At 47.6% G+C, this 24,868-nt stretch overlaps 1 protein-coding gene across 4 annotated transcripts in view; it reads left to right on the top strand.

Annotated features, from left to right (window-relative positions):
* The window catches only part of LYN (LYN proto-oncogene, Src family tyrosine kinase), a 111,835-nt gene that overhangs the window by 68,369 nt on the left and 18,598 nt on the right, over positions 1 to 24,868 (top strand). For all 4 annotated transcript variants that reach the window (XM_082858832.1, XM_082858834.1, XM_082858831.1 and 1 more), the window contains exons 9-10: positions 8,022 to 8,204; positions 10,245 to 10,321. In XM_082858832.1, the coding sequence (XP_082714958.1) occupies positions 8,022 to 8,204; positions 10,245 to 10,321 (260 nt within the window). The remainder of the gene's footprint in view (positions 1 to 8,021; positions 8,205 to 10,244; positions 10,322 to 24,868) is intronic.

Raw genomic sequence — 24,868 nt, forward strand, 5'->3', positions numbered from 1 at the left:
AATGGTAAGCTCTTTACCAGCTCCACCATGGGGGTGCCCACCGGTGCCATGTGCCAGCCCAGCTCGTACAGTCCAAAGACGCTGAGGGTGTGAGTTCACAGGCCCTCACAGCAAGGCAGCAGGGAGGGCCCATGCCTGAGAAGACCTGCTCTCAGCCCGGTTCTGTTCAGCGGCTCGAGGCTGTGCTGAAACTGTCACCTGGATCTCAAGCCACTGGTGCTTTCTGGGATGGAGAAAACCTCTTCGCTTCCAATTCCAGATGAGCTAAATCCCCCTGCCCACCCACCCTCTCCCATTCATGGGCTTCCACGTGCTCAATGTCGACGCTGATTTTAGAGGAGTTTTATTTAACGTGGACCCAGGTGGTTGCCTGGGAGAAACTGAGGTTTAGAGGAGAGGAGAATGGGACCATGGAAAAGATATAATTGGTCTCTCCAGAGTGCTACTTTTTATTTAGACTGTTTGAAAGAGGCTAAAAATCTTGGGAAAATTCAGCATTTGGATAGGTTCGTTGATCATGTGTGTGTGTATGTGTTAAAATTTACCACTGTAGCCATTTTTAAGTGTATAGTACAGGACTGCTATGGACATTCACACTGTAAAACCAATCTTCAGAACTTTCATCTTGCAGAACTGGGGCTCTAACATCGTTAAACACAACTCTCCTTGCCGCCTCCTCCCAGCCCCAGGTAACCCCACCACTCTACCTTCTAACAGCGTGACTACTCTAGGGACCCCGAATAAGTGAAATCATACAGTTATTTGTCTGTGTGTGTGTGTGTGTGTGTGTGTGTGTGTGTGTGTGTGTGTGAGACCAGCTTATTTCATTCAGCATAACGTCCTCCGGGTTCATCCCTACTGTAGGTGTATGTGAGAATTTCCTTCCATTTTTAAGGCCGAACAGTATTCCATTGAGTATTAATTATACAGTAATGTAGATGACTATATAGTAATCCATAAACAATGGATTTCGGCTGCCCGTTCATCCACTGATGGACACTGTTTGGGCTGCTGTGAATAATGCCGCCGTGAACATGGTGCAAAAATGTCTCTCGGAGACCTTGCTGCCACTTTTGGCGGGGTACACGCCCAGGAGTGGAATTGCCGCATAATACGGTAGTTCCGTGTCTATTTTTTGAGGAACCTCCATACTGTTTTCCTTGGTGACTGCATCAGTTTACACTCCCACCACCATCTCCACATCTTCCCCAGCACTGCTCATTTTCTGGTGGATTTTTTGTTTGTTTGTTCGTTTGTTAGTAGCCAGCCTAGTGGATGGGAGGTGGTGTCTCATTGTGGTTTTGATTTGCATTTCCCTAATGATTGGTAATGTTGAATATCTCTTCATGTGTTTATTGGTGATGTGTATATATATCTTCTTTGGAAAAATGTCTGTTCAGGTTCTTTGCCCATTTTTAAAATTAGGTTGTTTGTTTGATTTGCTCATAATGTTTGAAAAGGGAGAGAGAGCAGAGGCTCACTTGAAATGGGGGTTATAATAGAACCTAGCCTGTAGGGATGGTGTAAAAATTGAATGAGATGATGCAGGTAAGCATTTAATACAGTTGACAGCATTTAAGAACTGTTGTAATTATTAAATACTTAATTTTATTATGAAGATAGTATGATAAATTAGAGCAAAGGCTATGAAATAGAGAGAAATTACCCAGGATTCCCCCCTCAACACAAGCTATTTCTTGCTACTTTTTTTTTTTTTTTTTTTTTTGCGGTACGCGGGCCTCTCACTGTTGTGGCCTCTCCCGTTGCGGAGCGCAGGCTCCGGACGCGCAGGCTCAGCGGCCATGGCTCCCGGGCCCAGCCGCTCCGCGGCATGTGGGATCTTCCCAGACCAGGGCACGAACCCGTGTCCCCTGCATCGGCAGGCGGACTCTCAACCACTGCGCCACCAGGGAAGCCCTGTTTGTTTTTTTTTAAATTAAACTTTTTGAGATAACTGTAGAGTCACATGCAGTTGTCAGAAATAATACAGAAATGAAAACATCTGTTCACACACTTTTACACAAATGTTCATAAATAAGAGCATTATTCATAATAGCCAAAGAGTGTAAACACCCCAAATGTCCATCAGCTGATGAATGGATAAACAAAACGTGGTGTATCCATGCAATGGAATATTATTTGGCAATAAAAAGAAATAAAGTCCTGATACATGTTACAACATGGACGACCCTTGAAAACATGATGATAAAGGAAAGAAACCAGATACAAAGGACCATGTATCATGTGATTCTATTTATGTGACATGTCTGGAATAGGCAGATCTGTAGAGACAAAGTAGATGAGTGGTTGCCTCAGGTGGGGGGATGGGAGGACGGAGACGTGATTGTTAATGGGTACAGGGTTTCTTTTGGGGCCAGAAAAATGTCCTAATAATTGATTGTGGTGATGGTACCACAAATCTGAATATACAAAAGCCAGTGAGTTGTATATTTTATTTTTAAGTCATTATTTAAATTTATTTAAATTTTATTTATTTAAAATAAATTATTTAAATTTATTTTATTATAGTAATATTTTTGGCCATGCCATGCGGTATGTGGGATTCTAGTTCCGCAACCAGAGATTGAACCCGTGCCCCCTGCAGTGGAAGTGCAGAGTCTTAACCACTGGGCCACCAGGGAAGTCCTGAATTGTATATTTTAAATTTATTTATTTATTTATTTTTGGCTGTGTTGGGTCTTCATTGCTGCATGAGGGCTTTCTCTAGTTGCGGCCAGCGGGGGCTACTCTTTGTTGCAGTGCACGGGCTTCGCATTGCGGTGGCTTCTCTTGTTGCGGAGCACGGGCTCTAGGCACGCGGGCTTCAGTAGTTGTGGCACGGGGGCTCAGTAGTTGTGGCTCGCGGGCTCTAGAGCACAGGCTCAGCAGTTGTGGTGCACGGGCTTAGTTGCTCCATGGCATGCGGGATCTTCCCGGACCAGGGCTCGAACCCGTGTCCCCTGCATTGGCAGGCAGATTCTCAACCACTGCGCCACCAGGGAAGCCCCAAATTGTATATTTTAAATGGGGAAATGATATGGTATATGAATTATATTTCAATAAAGCTATCGTATATATAAAAGAAATAATACAGAGAGGTCCCATGCAGCCTTTACTCAGTTTCCACCAATAGTAACATCTTGCAAAACTATGGCATAATATCACTGCCAGGATATTGCAATCGAAAGTTGTTTGTTTTTTAATTGTGCCTTTCTCCTTCTAGTTTTGTATTAAAGAAAGAAAAGAAGAAAGGGAGGGAAGGAAGGATAAGAAAGAAGAGAAAAGGAAAACAATAGAAAATTTTGATCCGGGATCTCGTGCAAGCATGGGTCTGTGATTCTGGCTACCAGCCAGGGAGCTCTTCCTTAGCCACTGAAATTACGTCCATTTGTTGAATGCATTTAGCAGAGGAATGCTGGGGAATAAAACCAGAAGAATATTGGTGGGTGCTGTGCTGCGAAGCAGGTCACAGGATGCCCCTCTCCCGTGTGTGTCCGCACGTCTCATTCTGACCGAGGGACCCATGAAGAGCAATGTCTGTGCAATTTAGAGCTGCAGAATTTAGTTTTTACTTCTCAAGGAATAAGCTGGCTAGCTTTGTTCATTGATATAAAAAGGACAACAAATTAAACATTGTAACCCTGCTAACTAAGTAAGTGAATATTTTCGTCAAGCGTGAGAAGTGGCTCATAGACTCCCAGGCACACTTCATTGTGTGGGTTTTTTGGTCCGAAGCACCATAGACAAATACAAGGAAGTGGTCTGTTGCGGGGGGCGGGGGGGGAAGCGGGGTGGGGGGAATAAAAGAAAGGAGTTTCTCCCTCAAGCTGTTTCCTCTTGTCCCGGTGATCCTCTGACATCTAGCTCGGAGACACGTTTTCCTCAGTGGGCTGTTGGATTCCCAGGGAACTGACCCATCTGTGACACGAAGGGTGATGTTTCCTGTTGCCACTCGGTCTTTGAAGAGACTTTGGGAAAGAAAGGAAGCTGATTTTGCGTTGAATTTTGCTCGATCGATTTTCACAGGAGCCAGCTGCCTTGAAATGACTCACCAGCCACCTTCTAAAATCAACTCCATGCCTCTTGTGTAAACCCACCATCCATTGTGTGGTAGTTCGGCTCTTTTGTGCACGTTAGTCACACCTGGAGTTGGAGTTTCTCGGCTTCCCTTACCTGTGGCAGAGAGCAGGACCCACACGAAATTATTTACTACCTTCAACAGATTTTTTAAAATCGCTTTGCAACTTCCTTTTTATTTATTTACTTATTTAAAAAAGTATTTATTTTTTATTGAAGTATAGTTGATTTGCAATGTTGTGTTAGTTTCAGGTATACAGCAAAGCGATTCAGTTACATATAAGAATCTTTTTCAGATTCTTTTCTCTTCTAGGTTATTACAAACCATTGAGCAGAGTTCCGTGTGCTATACAGTAGGTCCCTGTTGTCTATTTTATACATAGTGATGGGTATGTTTCCATCTGTAATGACAATCCAAATCTCTGTGACTGGTGTGAACCTGCCACTACCAGGGAATATCTCGGTAAAGTACAATTTGATCCTTAGCGCTGAATAAAAATCATGCCTTTAGTGCAGGTGGAAACCTGCCGTATCGTGCAAATGTCACAGCCCTAAGAGGCCGCAGGGCGGAAGCTGTTGCCATCCTGGAGCTGTGTTTGACACAGCTGTTTTATTCACTGTTCATCTCAAACTCTTTATCAGCATTTTTAATATCTTTAGCAGCTGCAGTATTTCCTGCTAACTTTTCCCCCTACGCTTGGAAAGCATCGTTCTCTTCATCCTTTACCCATCATTTTATTTTATGTGAAAGTCTGAATGAGTCCCATGGCTTTTATGACAACGAAGGGAGAGCAGTTCTGTTCCTTTCTCTTTGGTTGCCATGTAATGTAACAAGCAGACAGAAAGGTGCATAGCACACAAATGTTGGATTTCGTAGCTAATGGCAACATGAAAACCTGTGTGGTGACCACTGAGGTCGCAGCCCGAAGCACCCACTCACCCCCTGCCGCTCACAACCCCACCTGTCCCCCAAAGGCAGCTGCTCTTCTGACTTTGCGATAATTTCCTGACTTTTCTTTGTAGTTCTGCTATTTTTGAATATCGGGGTGTGTGTCCACAGTATAGTTTAGTTTTGCCAGGTTTTGCACTCTATGTAAAAGAATCCTACCTATTTCTCACTATTTATCGATGGCATTGGAGTCGCTCCCACATTTTGGCTACTATGAACAAGGCTACTGGGAACGTTTTTGTGCTCATTGGTGTGAGGGAACATGAGTTTCTCTGGATGACCAGGAGTGGCTTTGCTGGATCACAGGTGTATGAATCTTCAACTCCACGAAATGCTGCCGACTTAATTTCCAAAGCTCTCGTCCGGGTTAGACTCTCACCAGCAACGTACAAGGGTCGGCAGTGTTCCATTTCCTGACAGCACAGTGGTACTGGGTAGATGTGGGCCCCGGGTCGGCACAGCCCGGGTGGGTGGTCACTCAACACAACTGCGCTAGAAAGGAGTCTGCTCTGTCTACATCCTCCGAGGGACCTTGAGGGTATTGTTGGAGACAGGAGCTTTACAACTGAATTTCACTGATGCTCAGAAAAGAGCCCAGGAAAGGAGCTGCAGGAACTGCCCCAGCTCCCCTGCCAAGGGACCGGCGCTTACCAGCACTCAAGATTGTCAGACTTGGTCATTTTTGTCTTGCTGGGTGGTGGTTTCTCCCTGTGGCTTTATTTGCATTTCGCTGATTACTGATTAGATTGAGTTTCTTTCACAAGTTTGTTAGTCATTAGAATTTCTTCTTTTTAAATGCCCATCCAAGCTTTTGCCTATTTTTCTTATTGATTTATAGGAATTCTTTATATATTCTGGACACTAGTCCTTTGTCAGTTTTATATGTCAAAGAGGGTATATTTTCTTGTTACGCCTTGCTGTACTTTACCATGGATATATCGATGTAAATGAAGACCTATTTATGAACTCTTAAACAAATTATAATGGAACCTTTTTGATTCAAATGTAATATTAAAAGCACTTTTTGGGTTTTTTTGCGGTATACGGGCCTCTCACTGTTGTGGCCTCTCCCGTTGCGGAGCACAGGCTCCGGACACGCAGGCTCAGCGGCCACGGCTCACGGGCCCAGCCGCTCCGCGGCAGGTGGGATCTTCCCGGCCCGGGGCACGAACCCGCGTCCCCTGCATCGGCAGGCGGACTCTCAACCACTGCGCCACCAGGGAAGCCCCTAAAAGGACTTTTGTTGGTGGGATTTACTTTAAATTTACTCTTTACAGCCATGAAAGGTCGTACTGTTTGTAATTATGCATTGAGATGGAAATCAGTTTAATATATTCATAATTCCATTATTTTGTGTAGGTTGTGATAATGAACTAGAACAATATTTTGTCAGCTTCACATTACTGTCTTACCCATATGTTCCCACGCTTACTCTATTTTACATACTGCATTCTTCACTTTTCTGTAAGGCACGGGAAGCTACTACTAAGTACAAAGCAAAGGAGAATCTAAAAGGAAATGTTTTAGCAGAAAAAGCTGTATTAACGATACGAGGAAAAATCACTAACTAGAGTTGACTGTTAGCTGTAAACTAATACTTTTTTTTTTACCCATTGGAAGGTGTGGAAATAGAAACATACTTCCTTTTCTTTTTAAAAATAATTCCTTTCGTAAAAAAAAAAAAAAGGAAGATATATACTCATTCACAAATTTAATCAAAATAAAAGAGAACCAAAGAAAGTCAAAGCCGCCCCAAATCCTGCCACCCAAAGACCAACCACCATTGTTGATCTTCACTGAGCGTAAGCTGTGTATTTGCTAATAATCGTGTGACCTGAAAAGGGATTGGACATTTTCGCATCACCGTTCCTTAGACTTGTGTCTTTCTTGGGGCAGGTGCTATCAGGCTGTAAGCCACCAGGTAGAGGTCAACTGCAGGATGACTCGTGGTGGTGACCAGCTGCCACTTCCTCCTTGCTCACCCTTTTTTGTACTTCTAAGAGAACTATGGAAACAGAAAGGAAAGGAAAGGGGCATGTGATTATCTCTACTTCTGCTTTCCAAACTGAGAAAAAGCTTTCCCAACCACTGAGAAAAAGCTTTCCCAGGAGAAAATCAAGCTTGAACGTAAGCACATCATTGAGGCAGGTCCCAGAAAAGTGGTACCTTGGGGGCACTAGGTTAAGTAGAGGCAGTATTTCCCGAAGTACGTTCTGTGGGGGTGTGAAAAGGTACACGAAGAAGTGTTCCGGGGTCAGAAGTCTGGGGAATGCTGCAGTTAATCGACTCAGACAGGCATCTTCCCTGATGGACTGTCACACTCGCGCTGCATCTCCTGGCACAGCGGGTGGGGCGGGCCGTGGTCCCCAGACAGTTCAGCCCAGAGCCCTTCGTTCACGCAGAATCCAGTTCTCTTTGAAAACTTTGGGAAATGTTTATTTGACTCTAGTGTATTGTTTGTACTTTAAAGTTAGTACATCTTTTTCAAGTGCAAAGCTTTTTCTTTTCTGATTATAAAAATAATACATATTCATTGCAGTAAATTTGGTAAAGAGTTAAAGGTATGGTGAACAAAATTTAAATCACCCATAATTAAGCCAGTCCTCGGTGTATTTTGGTGTATTTTCTTCCAGACCACTGTCAGGGTTTGTGTGTACGTAGGAGTATATAGAGCTTTGGTGTGTGTGGTTTTTTGGATAAAGAACATTTTATTAATTAGAGAAAATGGTGCAGTGCATTTATGGAGTTTTATTTTACCATTGTTTTATAAAAAGCCTTTTGATTTCAGAATCATCCTAGGGATTTTTTGGTAAAGATAGTACAGAGAATTCCCATCTACCCTTTACTCAGCTGCCCCTAATGTTACATGTACAGGTTTTAGATAACGTTAACACTGTAGAGTTCATAGAAGTTTCTTCTGTCTATAACTAAATATCCTTCTAAGTCTGCGTGAAGTTTTTGATAAACCATGGCCTCCCTTCTCTTCTCTCCCTAGGTTACTATAACAACAGTACCAAAGTGGCTGTAAAAACCCTGAAGCCAGGCACAATGTCTGTGCAAGCATTCCTGGAAGAGGCCAACCTCATGAAGACCCTGCAGCATGACAAGCTGGTGCGGCTGTACGCCGTGGTCACCAAGGAGGAGCCCATCTACATCATCACCGAGTACATGGCCAAGGGTGAGCGCCACCCACCGGCACCCCTGCTTGTGAAGGCCAGACCCTCAAAAAGGAAAACACCTAAACGTTCCGAGAAGACGCAGATACTTCCAGTTGTAAAACGGCAGGCTCACTCCCAAAGCATCAGCACGTATAGGAAAATGAAGCCTTTTCGTAAACCACCGCACTGGAAGTCATCTGTTACAAAGTGGATCTGTCGTCTTCCTAGTTTCTCTGCACTTGTCTCCACATACGTATTAGCTCCCAGAGTCGTACCCCATACCTAGTCAGCCCCCAGGATAAGTAAATATGGGTATCAAGTAAGAGTATTATTGTTATAGGTTCAAAATGTGAGTTCTCAAAATTTCAAAACCAGTTCCATTTCCTCTTTAGCGTCATCTAAATGTTCAGGATGTCACTTCACAATGTGAATATTTTTAAAGCTTGTCAAGGTCAAACTCCTGTGTCATCACAGAATCCCTGAGGAAGAGGTTTCAAGCTACCATCTTTTCTCCCATTGTTGTCACCTTCAGATGAGGGTGACACCATCCTTCTTCCTCCAGTTCAGTAGAAATACTAATAAACTGCTAAGTGATTTCTAAAGAATCTTCAGCAGGAATGAAGGAAGAAGAGACACACGGGCCATAATCCAGAATTAGCAATGTTCTCCTGCAGGATGGAGATTACGGCGTATGTCATAGCTGAATAGGTTCGATAGATGATTATTACATTTTCTTATTTAATATATGTTAATATTTCAGAATATTAGTCCCTCCGAGTCCTTCCAATAAAGAACATTGTTTTTAAAAAAGCCCAATTGCCTGTGGCTTAGGTTGCGACAACCCAGAAGCCAGGCTCAGGATCAGACATTTAAGCAGGAGTTCAGTAGATACTTGTTGGATTAATTAATTACTAATATTTCTTAATCATAAATGTAAACATGAGTTTCTCCGACTAACAGTGCCTACCTTGTATTGAGCAATTACTATATGTCAGACTGCTCTTGGTGTCTTCCCTGGGGGATCTCACTCAATCTTCCCAGCAGTCTGAGGGCTAAGTACCACTGTTCTGAGTTGTGGATTTTTTTTTTTAACTTTTAATTTTATATTGGAGGATAGTTGATTAACAGTGTTGTGTTAGCTTCAGGTGTACAGCAAAGTGATTCAGCTATATCGTACATATACACATATCTATTCTTTTTCAAATTCTTTTCCCATTTAGGTAGTTACATTATATGGAGCAAAGTTCCCTGGGCTATACAGTAGGTCCTTGTATCCATTGTAACCTTGGACAGTAGGTTATCCATTTTAAATAGAGCAGTGTTCGTTGTGGGTTAATTGAGCGCTTGCTACCTGCCAGCTCCCTGGCACGTGCTTTAAACCTGTCCTCCCGCGGACTCTGATAGAGCTCCTGGGACCTACCCTCTTGACAGGGACTCAGATGAGGTACAGAACTTGCCCAAGCCTACCCTCAGGTTGGCACTATAAGTTCCAGAAGAAGAAGGAGGTCGTGTTTTAGAGATAAAGCCCCAGGAAGCAGGAGACTTTGCCTGTGGGCACGCGCCCCTTTAAGTAAGGTCTCTTTCTTCCAAAGCGCGGTTGGTTCATCAAATACTCATTGGGCACCTGGGGCATGGCTGAGATCCGTGCTGGACACGGAGGGCAGTAGCCCAGCTGAGTGGCTGCTAGGGACACAGGCAGGCCGCCTGGGAGGACTGGCTGGTTTCTGTCCCAGGGAAGCTCTGGAGATCAGGTGCTGCAGGACGTGTAGCATGGTGGCAGGTACGAAGTGCTCAGTAGCAAGAAAGCAGCGTCCACCGTCACCTTTTCTTACCTAGAGCTCAGGTACATTTCACATCAGGTCAAAGGAGACAGGTTAAAGGGGACTGGGTTTGACTCACGTCAGGAAAAGGCGCCTGTGACCACACGGATTTACAAAGCAGTCGTTTTGCGTGGTCCCCTCGCCCCACCCTGCCCTGCCAGTAGGAATGATCTTTTGAATTTTGTCTGGATTTTTTTCTTGTGTGTTTGAACTACACTAACGACCTTCCTCTATCAACAGGCAGTTTGCTGGATTTCCTGAAGAGCGACGAAGGGGGCAAAGTACTGCTTCCAAAGCTGATCGACTTCTCTGCTCAGGTGAAGTATGAAAAAACCGGCATGCTGTAAGTTTGCAAAACCTCCCTATTTCAGACTCGGGATGGAATTGGACTTCCAGGGAGAAGGCCTTTGCGTCGTGTTTCCCAGTAGCGGTGATAACAAAAAGATCTCCCAAAGGATGTGTCTTTGGAGGCCGCGATGGGTGTTTACCTTGGAATGTGTGTGCGCACGTGTCGAGTGTTGACTTGGATGCCCTTGTCTCCGACCCAGGTCCACCTCTTTCTTTATACTTGTATTCATTTCTGCACGAGAGGTAGGAACAGCACGACTGAGCTGATCACTTTGCGGGCATTTTGGAGAAGAACTCCACAGGGTGGAAGCACAGCACCTTCCAAGTGCTGCATCTGTGGTGTTTAAGTTACTGATCTAAAGTACTGACGCTTTTAAGTCCTCAGTGTTCCTGACAACAGAGGAACTGTCTTCCTTCCCTCTCTACCCCCTTTCACCCCTTCTTGTTGGGTGTGTCTTTAGGATTCTGAGAAATACTCATTTATAGCATTTCTAGTACCAGCCTAAAAGTTGCAGATTTGTTTAGTTTAGAATCACATGATGTTTTCTGAAGTGTATTTAAGAGGAGAGGGAAGTTACCCAGAAACCCAGCCCTGTGCCTGGCGTCGCAAGGAAATGCACATTTGCATGTTGCCAGCTACTGACTTTGCAGGGTTTCGTTGTGTCCGTTGGTCATGTTCAGCGATTTGCTTGTCTCTTGATATTGGTCATGGGTGGTTCATGCTGGGAAGACCACGTACCATAAAGCCCAAAGGAGCATGAGAAGTTTCTAGAAGTTCTGGGAAAGGGGGGTCATTATGGCCTACATTTCTTGTGCCCGTGTCTTCCTCAGACCCTCTTTTAAAACTTGGGAAATTGATAAGGCCTTCTTGGGGAGATGAGGCTGAAGGGATGAGTTAGTCCACGGGTAAAGCACTTCGAGGAAGACCCAGAACACATACTGTGCAGCAGAGGGTCAGGGGCAGAGCCGGAGCCCAGTGTCCTGGACCGGAGCTGGTGCCGAGGCTCGGCCCCTTGGTAGCCACTGTCAGGGAGGCCTTTGCCTCCTTGCGTCAGTGTATTCGCTTGTCCGAGGGGCACGGTCATTGCTGCTTCAAGGGGATGTGCTGAGGGTTAAAGTCAAAGCTTGGGTCACTCTTGGCACCGATGAACGAGGCCCTCCGCTCGCCCTGTTGGATGCGGGCGTTGAGAGGGTGTGGTAAAGGCTCCCCAGAAAGGGAAAGGGGCTGACAGGGGTGTGCAGGAGTGGGGCCCGTGGCCTGGAGGCCTGAGTGGCCATCCCCACCCCAGTCCTAAGGGTCTGATCTGTGCCTACCGTTCTGTAGGGTGGGAGTTAGCGTGTTGGGGCGTGTGCCGCACCTGCGTAGGACTTCATCTTGTCATGTGGGCATTTGTATGTGAGTTTGTATAGCTTATCTCATAAAACCCTGACATCTTTGGAGGTTTTAGGTCCAAGTCAAGGCCTCCGTCTCTAGTCTTTAACTTTTAAATTACTTCTATTACTACAAAGGTTAACTTTTTCTAACAGAAACGAGGTGGGGGGGAAAGTTGCTTTTTAAACCTTTGTAACTCGCAAAGTCAGTTATCACAGAGCCTGGCACTGACCGTGACTTTCAGGTTGTAGGTTCCAGGAAGGGCCGGGTGACTGCCGGGTACAACATCTAGTTTTAAGTGCAGGAGTGTTGAGTGTCCGTGGAGAGGCAGCTGCACTCAGAAAGGCCCTGGCAGGTGGGGTCGGCACGAAACTCATGGTCTTTACAACAGAATCCGTGTCCTTTCGAGTCTGTCTTTGTTCACGGTGCAAACCTTGCCCAGACTCTTCCCCAGCCCTTCCCTCAAGGGGGAGCACGTGAGACCTGCTGCCCCTTAATTATCATCTGTTTCATCTGCTTGTGGCTTTTCTTATTATAATACTGGAGGGGCCTTGCACCTTGGCAACGAGGGCGGGACCTGTGCGCCGGGTCTCAGTCTGAGATCATACACCACACACATCTGCTCCCCCGTTCACCATGCCCGCTGCCCCATCCCACTGGGATACCGCCTGTTCCCTTTATGACTGGCAGTAACCAACACTCCTCCGTCTTCATGTGCCTTTCTGAAATGATCTCTATACAAAGAAAGTCATCTCTGAATTTTTTCTCCTTTTCCTCTCCATCCTGTGCCGGTAATTAACATTGTAGCTTTCCCATAGTGAATAACTCAAGAATAGTAAATACGAATAAAGCTGGCCCAAGGTGATACAGGACAGGGACTTCCCTGGCGGTCCAGTGGTTCAGTCTCCGTGCTTCCACTGCAGGGCGCGTGGGTTCGATCCCTGGTGGGGGAACTAAGATTCCACGTCTGTGGTGTGGCAAAAAATAAATAAATAAGAAGGTGACACAGGACACCCAGATACCTAATAATCCAGCCTTTCCTACCCCTTTTCTCCACTTGACTATTTAGAGTGGAAGTAGGGTAAAGCAGAAGAATTGGTGAGTCCACGTGGTGTTTGAACGCTAACAATTAGCAGCCTGTAAAATACGTTTACACTTTCCTTTTTCCATTTGCATTGCCAGTAGCATCAGAGATTTGGGAAACTGAGTGTTCACAAGAAACTGTAGTTCAATGCAGCAGGTTTTCGCAACGGGAGACTGAGACTAGAAAGAAACCAGTCGACTGACTCCCAGCTCCAGAAGAATAAGGAAATGGGGGAGATGGGAGCGGGGAGGGGTATGCGAGGGGCAGCGCTGGGACTTTTCCCAGACTCTCCTCCGGCCTCTTCTTCCCTCTGGCCACCACCTACTTCCCCATGCTCCTTTCCGCTCCCTGTTCTCCCTGAGGGCCCATCGAGACAGGAAGGAGGTGAGGGCACGTGATCGTTCACGTGAGAGCTGATTTCATCACTTCCTGTCTCAGGATGAGTTCTGAAAGGCTCTTCGGAGCCCCAGTATAATCCGCACCCCCCAAGCCATGTCTCAGGCCACACCCGCCTTCCTCTCCACTTAATGGAGATTAAGAAATCCCAACTAAATCAGCCCCATCCAGTGCCTTCCTTCCTGTATTAAATGAAGCCATCTTGGCCTTTTTGCGCTCAAGTAGGAAAATGACCCCTTGGCAAAGAAAGTTTGATAACTTCAGAGCAGAGAGACTTTGCCTAATTCCCTTCCAGCCCTTGCCTCACGTGAGAGAAGAAAAATGAACCTGGAAAGAGGAGGGGGTGAAATCTGTGGGAATTCCCTTCAGCAGAGGCAGAAATGGAATCGTAGACTTGTCAAACAGAGAGGAAGAAAAGTGGGAAATTCACAGTTGCAATATGGAAGTCAGATAAATCATGTTGTGATTCAGGCCAGGGAATCAAAGCATTTCTTGGTCTCTGGAGGCAACATCCCTGACGTATAGAAAGTACCCAAAACGAAATGGACAATTAGGTGCGAGTGAAACCGTAATAAAAACGGGAGAATCAAAGTTGTTATAATCATGGCAGCAGGTAACATTTCTTTAGCTCTTTCTAGATAATAAACCACTTCTGCTTCCATCATTAAATTGGAGCCCAGCAACCTTGAAAGCATTTATGTTGTTATTTAATACATTTTACAGATGAGGATACATTTTGATACATTTTACCTTGGACTTGCCCAAGGTTACAGAAAAGTGGGTAGAATTGCTGGGCTCTATCGTGGTTCCTCTGACTGTAAGTAACTGCTTCTTTCCTCTGCACCCCGCTGTCATTCTGTGAGCAGAGTTGCCCCATGATGATTTTGCACCTGACACTATGCTGATACGCATTTTCCCCTTTTACGGATTTTGATTATCAGAATTAATAACGTCTTTAGTATTTTTTTCCCCCCAAAAATCTCTATTACCAAGATGTAGATTTTTCTATCACAGAGTGGTCACGCTCAAGATACAGTTTGCCCCTTAGTGTTAAGTTTAAGCCACATTTAAGTTGGAAATTGGGAAAGCAAGGCAGGTAGGATACCTCAGTCTACCATCATGTGATTCTCGGCCAGTTTAGTACAAAGGCCTTTGACATCAGAGCTTCTGGGTCCGCCCTCATTACGGTATCTACTGACCAAGAAAACAGCATATAGCCTGGGGATCCCTTGTAATAACTCTAAGTTGGAACCCACCAGTCTGTTGGCGGTAAATGGGGTCTGAAGTGTCTGGAGGGGGCTGTCCTGGGGAAGTTTCTGGAGTACTTGCCAATGAGTGGGTCTCCTCATTCTGTCTGTCTGTAAAGAATCTAAAAGATAAGTTAGGATCTCATTGGCCAGCTCAAGGCTCCCCTCCATACCTCCCCCCACCCACAAATAATGTCATAATGAAGCAACTACGTTATTTTCAAAACCTTTACTGGTATTAACCCCTGATTAATAGTGTCATCACATTTAATCTAGCTAAGCTGGAGGAAGAATCACATGGAAGTGCTGGGTCAGGTTCAGTGGCATGTGGAAACTCAAGTGACAGACTTGGTTTGCGTCTCATCCGGGAGGCTGGGTCCCCTCTCCACCTCATATTCGATCTCGCCTCCTTACACGGGAATTCTCATACGTGACTCTAGGGAGACCACGTTCTCAGCTCTTCTTTCAACCACAAGACCCTCCTCCAGGGGAAGCGGCCAGCACTGCAGAGACAGTTAATTCCACAAAATCGCCTGAGCCGGGTCCGCCCTGCTGAGGGGTCACACGGCCATCAGGACACGGTGGTCCCTCGCTGCATATCATTGAGCAACCACTGCTTGGAAGCCATTCCCAATGTAAACTGTCTCATAGACATGGTGGTTCTCTCTTTCTACACAATATGAGAAGTATCAGTGTCATTTTGTGAATGGAGCTATTGATGATGTTAATGGTGGAGAAAGCATTGAGCTGAGAGTTGGAAAACCTGCTCCAGCCTGGGGCGCATCATCCCTTTGGCCCTGGGGTCCTCCTCTGTGATAGGGGGTCACCAGTCAGCTCTCCTGTTGCCTCGGCTCTGATGTTCTACGACTAAGAAAATCTCCTCCTACTTAGAATATCTGTGTCAATTATCCCCTAAAAGTTAAAATGAATGCTTCTGAGTATGTTCAGAGGATGCTGATATAAGATTTTGACATTGCTCTAAATAAAGGAATATGAATGCATCCTACGGATGTAGTACCCGGTGACAGGCATGTAAATCCTCTATTATCTTTTCTGAATAATGAATTTTATGTCTAAGACTTAAACTTCAGCCATGAAAACTTACAAGATGGGCACATGAAAGTAGAGTTACTGTCAGCATTGCAAAACTGATCATACGCAGCTTCCTTCTGAAAAAGTTGGAAGAATAGGAAGCTGTCATTTTAAAATAGCGTAAAGGGCTTCCCTGGTGGCGCAGTGGTTAAGAATCCGCTTGCCAATGCAGGGGACACGGGTTCGAGCCCTGGTCCAGGAAGATCCTACATGCCGCGGAGCAACTAAGCCCGTGCTCCACAACTACTGAACCTGTGCTCTAGAGCCCACGAGCCACAACTACTGAGCCTGTGCACCACAACTACTGAGCCTGTGCTCTAGAGCCCTTGAGCTACAACTACTGAAGCCCGCAAGCCTAGAGCCCGTGCTCCACAACAAGAGAAGCCACCACGATGAGAAGCCTGGGCACTGCGAGGAAGATTAGCCCCCGCTCGCCACAACTAGAGAAAGCCCGCGCGCAGCAATGAAGACACAACGCAGCCAAAAATTAATTAATTAATTTTAAAATAAAATAAAATAGCGTAAAACAGGAACAGTTTTTTTTTCTGTTAGGCAGTTGGGGTGTCTGGCATATTTAAACAGAGGAACCACGACTGGTTGTTTAACATAGCAGAAAAGGCAGAAGAAGTTATTCTTGCTTTAATTTTGACTGGAAACCTTTCTAGCACCAATAGGAAGCTTTCAGCTCATGTCCAGGGGGAGGTGGTGGGACTTCTGGTCTACGTGCCAGCCCTGCCTCTTATCTGGGAATGATTTTATCCAGGCGCGGCGATTTCTGGTCAGCATGACTATAAGTCACAAAATAATTTCCTCTTCAAATACTCATCTTGGAAGCCTGCAAGGCTAGAACCAAAGTAGTTTAGGAGCAGGCAGGGCTCATTACCAGATGCTCTTTTTTTTTTTTTTTCTGGTGCGCGGGCCTCTCACTGTTGTGGCCTCTCCCGTTGCGGAGCACAGGCTCTGGACGCGCAGGCTCAGCGGCCATGGCTCACGGGCCCAGCCGCTCCGCGGCATGTGGGATCCTCCCGGACCGGGGCACGAACCCACGTCCCCTGCATTGGCAGGCGGACTCTCAACCACTGCGCCACCAGGGAAGCCCCACCAGCTGCTCGTTTTTAAACGTGGACGTGAACGCACCGGGGTGGGGGCTGCAGAGTCAATTCAGTCGCTCTTTGTCTTCAGCGCCTGGCTCGCACTCTCCGTGCTCCCCTCACCCTCTCGGTACCCCACCCCCCTTCACCACAACGCGTGCTGCGCACAGCCAGGCGTGTGCCAGGGACGGGATGAGCACGGCGCATGCCTGCCTCAGGGAGCTTCTGGCTTGGTGCAGGAGGAGAAGTAGCGGGGAGGCAGCGGGCAGCGCGCTGCGGACACGGCCGGGGCGGAGCGGGCCGCGCTGCCGGCTGCCTTCGGAGCCCGAGGCGCAGGGTGGAAGCCAAGCGTGGCGGGGGCGGCAGGAGGGCAGGCCTCCTGGGCGGTGAGCCTCGGAGACAGGGCCAGCCCTGCCAGGCCGGGCAGGGGCGGATGTGGGGAGGCGCCTGTGGCTGAGGGAACTTGGCGCTAAGGGCGCAGGAGACGGGTGACGGGGAGTGGGGCCCTGAGCGCTAGACGCGGACGTTAAGGAAAAGCGGAAGCACTGGCAAGCCCTGGGTTCCGTGGGAGGGGCAGCGAAGTGCTTGGTAGGTGACCGAAGAGATGTATGTATTGGAGAAAAGCGAAAACTGATGATACTCAGCAGACGGCCTCTCGGGAGTTATTCTTTACCTTTGAGGAGTCCGAGGGTGCTGTTTGCATCTACCGTAACGTGCACTTGGGCCTCCCCGCTGGCCTCTGACCGACCCCCCGACCGAAGTGTCCGCTGTGTTTCGTAAACCTGAGACCGGGAAAGGTGGAAGGAGGGGTGGGGGCGTGTCTGTGCTCCAACCAAGCTCATCTTTAAAGGCAACACCGTGTCGTGGGCAGGAACCATCCTGAAGCTTTTCCAGCAGAGCTAGATTTCTCAGCACCCCGGCCTCCTCCCCACCCCCGTGTCCCCAAACCAAAGAGCACTTTGGCCTGGGAGCCTGAGACCTGAAGAGGCTGAGTCCGGAGAGAACTGAGCCCCCCACCCGGAGGCTGCCCCGCGTTGCCCAGGAGGCGGCTGTGGGAGCCGAGCCGCGAAAGCGGGCAGCTCGCTTCTCATCCTGGGAGCGATGGGGCCCGTGAACGTCTAAGCAGGAAGGCGATGCGCTGAAATCCGCACGCCCTGCGTTGCCCCGGGGAACAGCAGTTTAGAGGAGGGACCGCGGCTGGAGCCCGGGGTCCCGGGAGGGGGGTGGGCCGAACGGAGCCCCGCCCATCTCAGGTGTGCGGGAGCGGAAAGCGAAGGCTACGCCCGGTGTCTGGATGGGCAGCCGAGCGCCTGGCCCCGTGGACGCCGGGATTGGGGGCCGCTGGGGTCGGTTTTGCTGTGGGGATTGAAGTGTGGGACACCCAGCTGGACATGTCCCAGTGGGCCAGGGACTTCACTGCGGTGCCTGGGCTTGGAAGCGCGGCGCGAGCTGAGAAGCCCCAACTCCTTCCCCGCTGTCACTCTGACCCAAGTCGAACACTGTCTCAGGACGAATGACCTTGTAGCTTCCGAACTAGCCTTGGGCTTCAGCTCTGCTTCTTCCAGAGCCCGTCTGTCACACAGCAGCCAGAGAGCTGCTCTAAGACCTCGTTTTTTTTTTTTTAATTTTATTTATTTAGTTTTGGCTGTGTTGGGTCTTCGCTGCTGCCCGCGGGCTTTCTCTAGTTGCGGTGAGCGGGGCTACTCTTCGTTGCGGTGCGCGGGCTTCTCACTGCGGTGGCTTCTCTTGCTGCGGAGCACGGGCTCTAGGCGCGCGGCTTCCGTAGTTGTGGCTCGTGGGCTCTAAAGCACAGGCTCAGTAGTTGTGGCATATGGGCTTCAATAGTTGTGGCCTGCAGTCTTCAGTAGTTGTGGCTTGCAGGCTTCAGTACTTGTGGCTCGTGGGCTCTAGAGCGCAGGCTCAGTAGTTGTGGCTCGTGGGCTTCAGTAGTTGTGGCTCACGGGCTTCAGTGGTTGTGGCTCACGGGCTTCAGTGGTTGTGTCTCACAGGCTTCAGTAGTTGTGGCTCACGGGCTTCAGTAGTTGTGGCTCACGGACTCTAGAGCGCAGACTCAGTAGTTGTGGCTCGTGGGCTTCAGTAGTTGTGGCTCGCGGGCTCAGTAGTTGTAGCTCGCGGACTCTAGAGAGCAGACTCAGTAGTTGTGGCGCACGGGCTTAGTTGCTCCACGGCATGTGGGATCTTCCCGGTCCAGGGCTCGAACCCTTGTCCCCTGCATTGGCCTGCGGATTCTTAACCACTGCGTCACCAGGGAAACCCCTAAGACCTAAGTCTTAACTCTCTAATACAGTCTGATAGGTCAAACTTCATATTTCCTTGTTGTAATTTGTGTTTATTTAATATAGGTGAGGTCATGCATCTTTTCCTATATTCCTTCTTTGTTTGCAGTTTATTTTTCTGGGAACTGTTTCTTTAAGCTTTTTACCCATTTTTTGTTATTGGTTCATCATTATCCATTCCTTCTAATTATCCTTTTCATTACACATTAGGTTTGTACCGTATGTGCTGTTTTGTACGTATTGAACTGAATATTACAGCTTTTCATTTTATCGAAAACTCTCCATAAACATGTATGTACCTATTACAATATAATATTCCATTCCTGTGACTGTATCGTGATTTCCTTGCCATTCCCTGGTAGATGAACATTTGGAGAATCTCTACTTTTTCACTAATGTAAGTAACAGTACAAAACATTTCTGTGGAGAAAACTTTACTTTCTGCATGTATGTCCTTAGGCCCCAGTAGCCAGATAAGAGGTCAGAGTAGGAATGTTTCTGAGTCACTTGACAGTCACAGCTTGTTTTCACCGAGCAGAATTGCACGTTTGTGCCCAGTGACTTGTTCCTCAGCTGGAGGTGTGTGGGGCGTACCCAGTCAGGCCACATTCCTCCTCAGAGGCAGCACTGATCCAGCCATCACACATCCTCTCTCCTGCAAAAGACTGGACAGAAGTGCCAATGGTTTTCCTCTTGTTTCTCCATCCCCGGCATAAGCTGAGAACATTCTGCTTCCTTCTTCTCTTTCCAGGGTGATAAGCATGGTTCGTTAGCTGCACATCAGGGGAAGGTCATCTAAATATTTATTGGGCTGCACTGGGGTCTTTGTTGCGGCACACAGATCTTTAGTTGCAGCATACGAACTCTTAGTTGCAGCATGCATGCGGGGTCTAGTTCCCTGACCAGGGATCATACCCGGGACCCCTTCATCAGGAGCACTTAGTCTTAGCCACTGGACCACCAGGGATATCCAGGGGTAGGTCATCTAGATGACAGTAGTAGCAGTGAAATGGATGCAGAAGAGGGGAGAATAAGCGAAGGAGATTTCTAATCTTAGTGTAGGTTCTTGACTGCCCTGTCCTGGGGGTACAGAGTGGGGAGTCCTCTCCCTGACTGGCGGGGGGCATCCCTTTAACAGCCTCAGGCAGCCGGTATCAGGGAGCCCTGTCAGCAGATGCAGAGTCCGGATCCAGCTTCTCCTAAGGGTGGCGGCAGCCGCTCAGCAGAGGGGAAGCAGTGTGCCTGAGGCTGCATTCGGACACCTGCAGCTCCTCAGCTCTGAGAGAGCAGCCCTTCTGTCAGCTCACCGTGATGAACCAGGTCTGGATGTGGGTCTTCTCGTTATGAATAGTAGTGGTATTAATATTAGTCATAGTGATCGATCATCTCCATCATGCACTGAGCAGCCTTGCATTCTCCCTTTCAGTCTCATCTGGACTCTACCAGGTTGATGCTATTCTTATCGCCACTTTGCAGAGTGGAAAACTTGAGATTTTGAGAAGAAACTTGCCCCCGTTTTGTATAAAATCCAAGATGACTCATTGTAAGTCGCTGATCCACAGTCACAAGTGTCCAACTGTCTTCTGAGGCATCACTGGTCTACTTCCTTCTAATCCCTACTTGTGTGTTCGCGTCAAGGCTGGGTTTATTTGAGGGTGGACTGAGGAGTGGCCCGGGGTGGAAGTGATGCGGGAGGAGGCCTTGACCACTGCCTAGTGTGGTTTGGTCCCCCAGGTGTGCATGGGCGTCCCCGCGCGGGGTGCCCGAAGCGTCTCCTCGGTCGTCAGCACACTGCGCAGGGGCAGGTGATGGGCGCCGCCCACTCTCCCTGTGGCTGGCAGCCTTTGCCGCCTCTGCTCCTGCTATCCGACAACTGGAAGTGCCCAGTTTTATTTTTCAATTGTGATAAAATACACATAACATACATTTCATCCATTTTTTAGTGCACGGTTCGGTGGCATGAAGGACATTCATGTTGTTGTGCGGTCATCACCACCAGCATCTCCAGAACCCTTCTCATCTTGCAGAACTGACACTGTGCACCCGTTAGGTCCCCGTCCTCCCTCCCACCAGCCCTTGGCAACCACCATGCTGCTGTCTGTCTCTGTGAATCTGATACTCCAAGTACCTCGCATGAGTGCAATCGTACAGTATTTGCCCTTTTGCGACTGGTTTATTTCTCTTAGCATATTGTCCTTAAAGTCCATCGATGTTGTAGCCTGTGTTAGAATTCCATTCCTTTTTATGGCTGAATAATATGCCATTGCTTGCAGAGACCACATGTTGGTTTTTTTGTTCATCCATTGATGGACACTTGAGTTGTTTCCACTTTCTGCTTTTGTGAATAATGCTCTTATGAACAGGGGTGTGCAAATATCTGTTAGTGTACAAGTGTGTACTTTCGGTGGTGGAATTGATGGGTCACATGGTAATCCGATGTTGAATTTTTTGAGAATCACTCATTCTGGTCTCCACAGTGGCTGCACCAGTTTACATTCCCACCAGCAGTGCACGAGGGTGCTAATTTCTCCACTTCCTCAACAACACTGTTTATTTTCTGGTTTTTTGCTTTGTTTGTTTGTTTGTTTCTATAACAGCCATCCTAATGGATGTGAGCTGGTCCAATAAGTTTTTGCAAGAGAAAGTCTATGAGAATTAGTTGACAAATGGTTCTTCCTTTGCCGCTAATGAAGGTAAACCTCTTTCATGGAAACTTACTGGTTTAAATATGATTATTCAGTGCAGTTTTCTATGTGGAAATCATGTCTCCCCGAGACTCCGTGGGTCCTTGCATGCTTTTGGATTGATTGAATTTTGATCCGTCACAAAAACCTCACCAGCCCTAAGTTTGTACGTGTCAAGCTCTGCCCTCATCTTTCAGCTATGAAGGTATGACAGATTGCAGACTTTAACATGGCCACTTTTTAAATGATCTAGTTATTATTTCTCCTTTCCTCTCCTTTTTCCTGATGTCAGCTTGCAAACAGTCTACTGTTTGTAGCTCTTTTTATTTATTTATTTATTTTGCGGTACACGGGCTTCTCACTGCTGTGGCCTCTCCCGTTGCAGAGCACAGGTTCCGGATGCACAGGCCCAGCGGCCATGGCTCACGGGCCCAGCCGCTCCGCGGCATGTGGGATCTTCCCGGACCGGGGCACGAACCCGCGTCCGCCGCATCGGCAGGCGGACTCTCAACCACTGCGCCACCAGGGAAGCCCATGTTTGTAGCTCTTTTTAAAGGAAGAAGCTAGTATAGATAAATAGTTAAGAGCACAAGGAGGTGGGACCAGCCAGATTTGGATTCAAATCCAAGTCTATCTAGGAAAAATGTTTACTTCTCCAAGACTCCGCTTTCTCATCTTTACTGTGAATATTGGCTACTTTCATAGGCTTGTTTTAGGGCTTATAAATGCCTGGCAAGATGCCTGGGCAGGGTAGCAGCCAATACGTGGTAGCTGTCGTCATCATCGTCATCGTCACTGTCATCACCACCATCATCATCACCATTGTCATCAAAGCAATAAACTCCATTATTTCTTAGAAGTTTTGCTTTGAAAAGAGGAATAAAGAAGAATATTTTAATAACCCAACAAAGCTAAAACATACTAGGAAATTCGACCTCCAAACATAGCAAGGAATGAGCTCTATGCCACCCCTTCCTCTATCCAAATTATGGATTAAAGAGTGTAGGGATCCAGCGTGGAGGATCAATGACTATTAATAGATAGAAAAGTACGTCTATAGAAACTACCAAGTACTACAAAACAAAGGCTATCATATTTGGAGTACCGAGGAGGTGTGTTCTTACTTTAAACTCCCTGCTTTTTTTTACATTTTATTTTTGTGTTGTAATTACATGGTCTTTTTAGGTCCGTTTGGGATTGACCCCAGGGGTGATAGAGAGGACCTTTCAGAGAGGCTTGAGACCCCATCAGAGACACTGTAGGTCTAACCCATTTGTTTGCTTCCAGCTTATTACTATTAGCATTGTGATTATTTTGTGAGCTTCCTAAGGCTTTTGAAAGTAATTGATTATTTGAACTCTACTTCCCCCAAGTGTAGGAAGGAAATACGTAGCTAGAGAGTGAGGCAAACAGTGCCTCATGGAACACGTAGAACCACAAGAAAAACAAAATTCAGTCTTTCCTGCTTTCTGGCAGGTTTCTCGTTCAGTCTCTCTCACTGCTTGTCTAAGTGACGAATGTTTTCCAACTGGCCAATTCTAAGACAGATTGGGTTTTCGGTTCCAGTTTCTCACTCAGGCTGGAATTTCCTGGGGCAGATTTTAGCTTTGCTTGAGAGATCACATCGAGTCCCTCAATTAGGTTCCTTTATGCCTTTATTCCCTCCGTCGTCTGACTCACATGTGGGTTCTTCTCATTAAAATTTTAAAAATCACTCACTAAGCAAGATAGCCTGTCACTTGCCCGTTTCGCAAAACAGCGGTAGGAATTCGGGTGAACACAGGACGCTAAAGCAAGACTCACGGCAAGGTCATCCATGCAAACACTCCGTGGAGTGTCCGGAGCATCCTTCGTGGCCCTTGGCGACACCTGCGGGGCCCGTGCACTGAGCGCATGCATGGGAACAGCCTTCTTGCTCAGAGCCTCAGCCCCGGATGGAGGGAGCCTGCTGGAGGCTGGGGCAGGCTGGGTGGAATGCCGGGCTCACAGCTTTAATTGGGCTTCTGGGAAGAACAGAAAAAGATGCGTGACCTCTGTGGCCATTGCCAGCAGGGAAAGTCACTTGCAAGGAGGATTATTTGAGCCCGCCTTGGTCTGTAAAACTTGATTGAGATTTCTTCTCCAGCATTGTATTCCACATAAAAGAAGTCTGTCTTGTGTATACCCAATGGGCATTGGTGTTAGGTATTTCCTGCCCCAAGCATCGCCATCCTGCAAGCCCCAGATGGTCCCTGGCAACTCCCTTCTCAGTAGATATATTTGATGACCAGAGGGGAGGGTCCTGGGTTGCCTTCCTCAGGGCAGTGCGGCAGGGGTGCATGTAGATGTCTGCGGAGGCCGCTCCCAGGGTCTCATCTGGGGAACGGGAACGCAGACTTTCTACTTCAACGTGGATATTGGAGAGGGAATTTAAAGGAGTATGCTCACCTCAGATGCTTCTGGAAACTTTGTTCTGCTTTAACGTTTCTGACCTCATACCCCAGGAAACATCCATCTGCAAAGCATTTTGCGTTCTGTCGCCACCCTGCCCATCACAAGTGTACGTGTTGGGGGGTTGGGTAGAAAACGATAGGCAGAGGAAGCAGAAGGATAATGCTTTATGGAATGCTGGGCTCTGAAAACTTCCCAGAAGTTCGTATGTATCTGCGTGGTGTGTATGCATGTGGGTGGGTGTAAGATCACGTGTGTGGATACTGACGTACTGAACAATAGACACACACTGGCAACACTGCCATAGAGAGGGAGTGTCCGTGGAGATCCTCCGAGGTGCCCCACCAGCTGGGGATCTCAGATGCCGGGGATCTCAGATGCCGGGGACGGATGCCGTGCACCCACCAACCGGTGAGGCTGGGTCTCTTCCCCTAGGAGGAGGCAGTGCCTGTGGGCCCCTGAGGGTGCGTCTGTGGGAAGGTTGGCGCGTCGCCTTCACACCAGCAGTGGGAGAGGCAGAATCCCCAGTATTTGGGGTCAGAGTGTCCTCTGTGGTCACACGTGTGTTTCCAGCCCTTCAGGTCCCCGGCTGGGAAGCTGATTGGTGGATGCCCGATGGTCATGCCTTTCCTTCTCACAGCACATTTGAAAGACCTCCCTGGAGGATGGCCATGAGGCTGGGGGGTGGCTTATTTCGCACCTGACAAGATGAGGTTGGCCTCTAACTCAGAAAGCATCATTTTTTTTAAAAAAAATTATTTATTTATTTTTGGCTGTGTTGGGTCTTCGTTGCTGCGTGCGGGCTTTCTCTAGTTGCGGCGAG

Source organism: Leucopleurus acutus, assembly GCF_964270905.1.
Source record: "Leucopleurus acutus genome assembly, chromosome: 17".
NCBI lineage: Eukaryota > Metazoa > Chordata > Mammalia > Artiodactyla > Delphinidae > Leucopleurus > Leucopleurus acutus.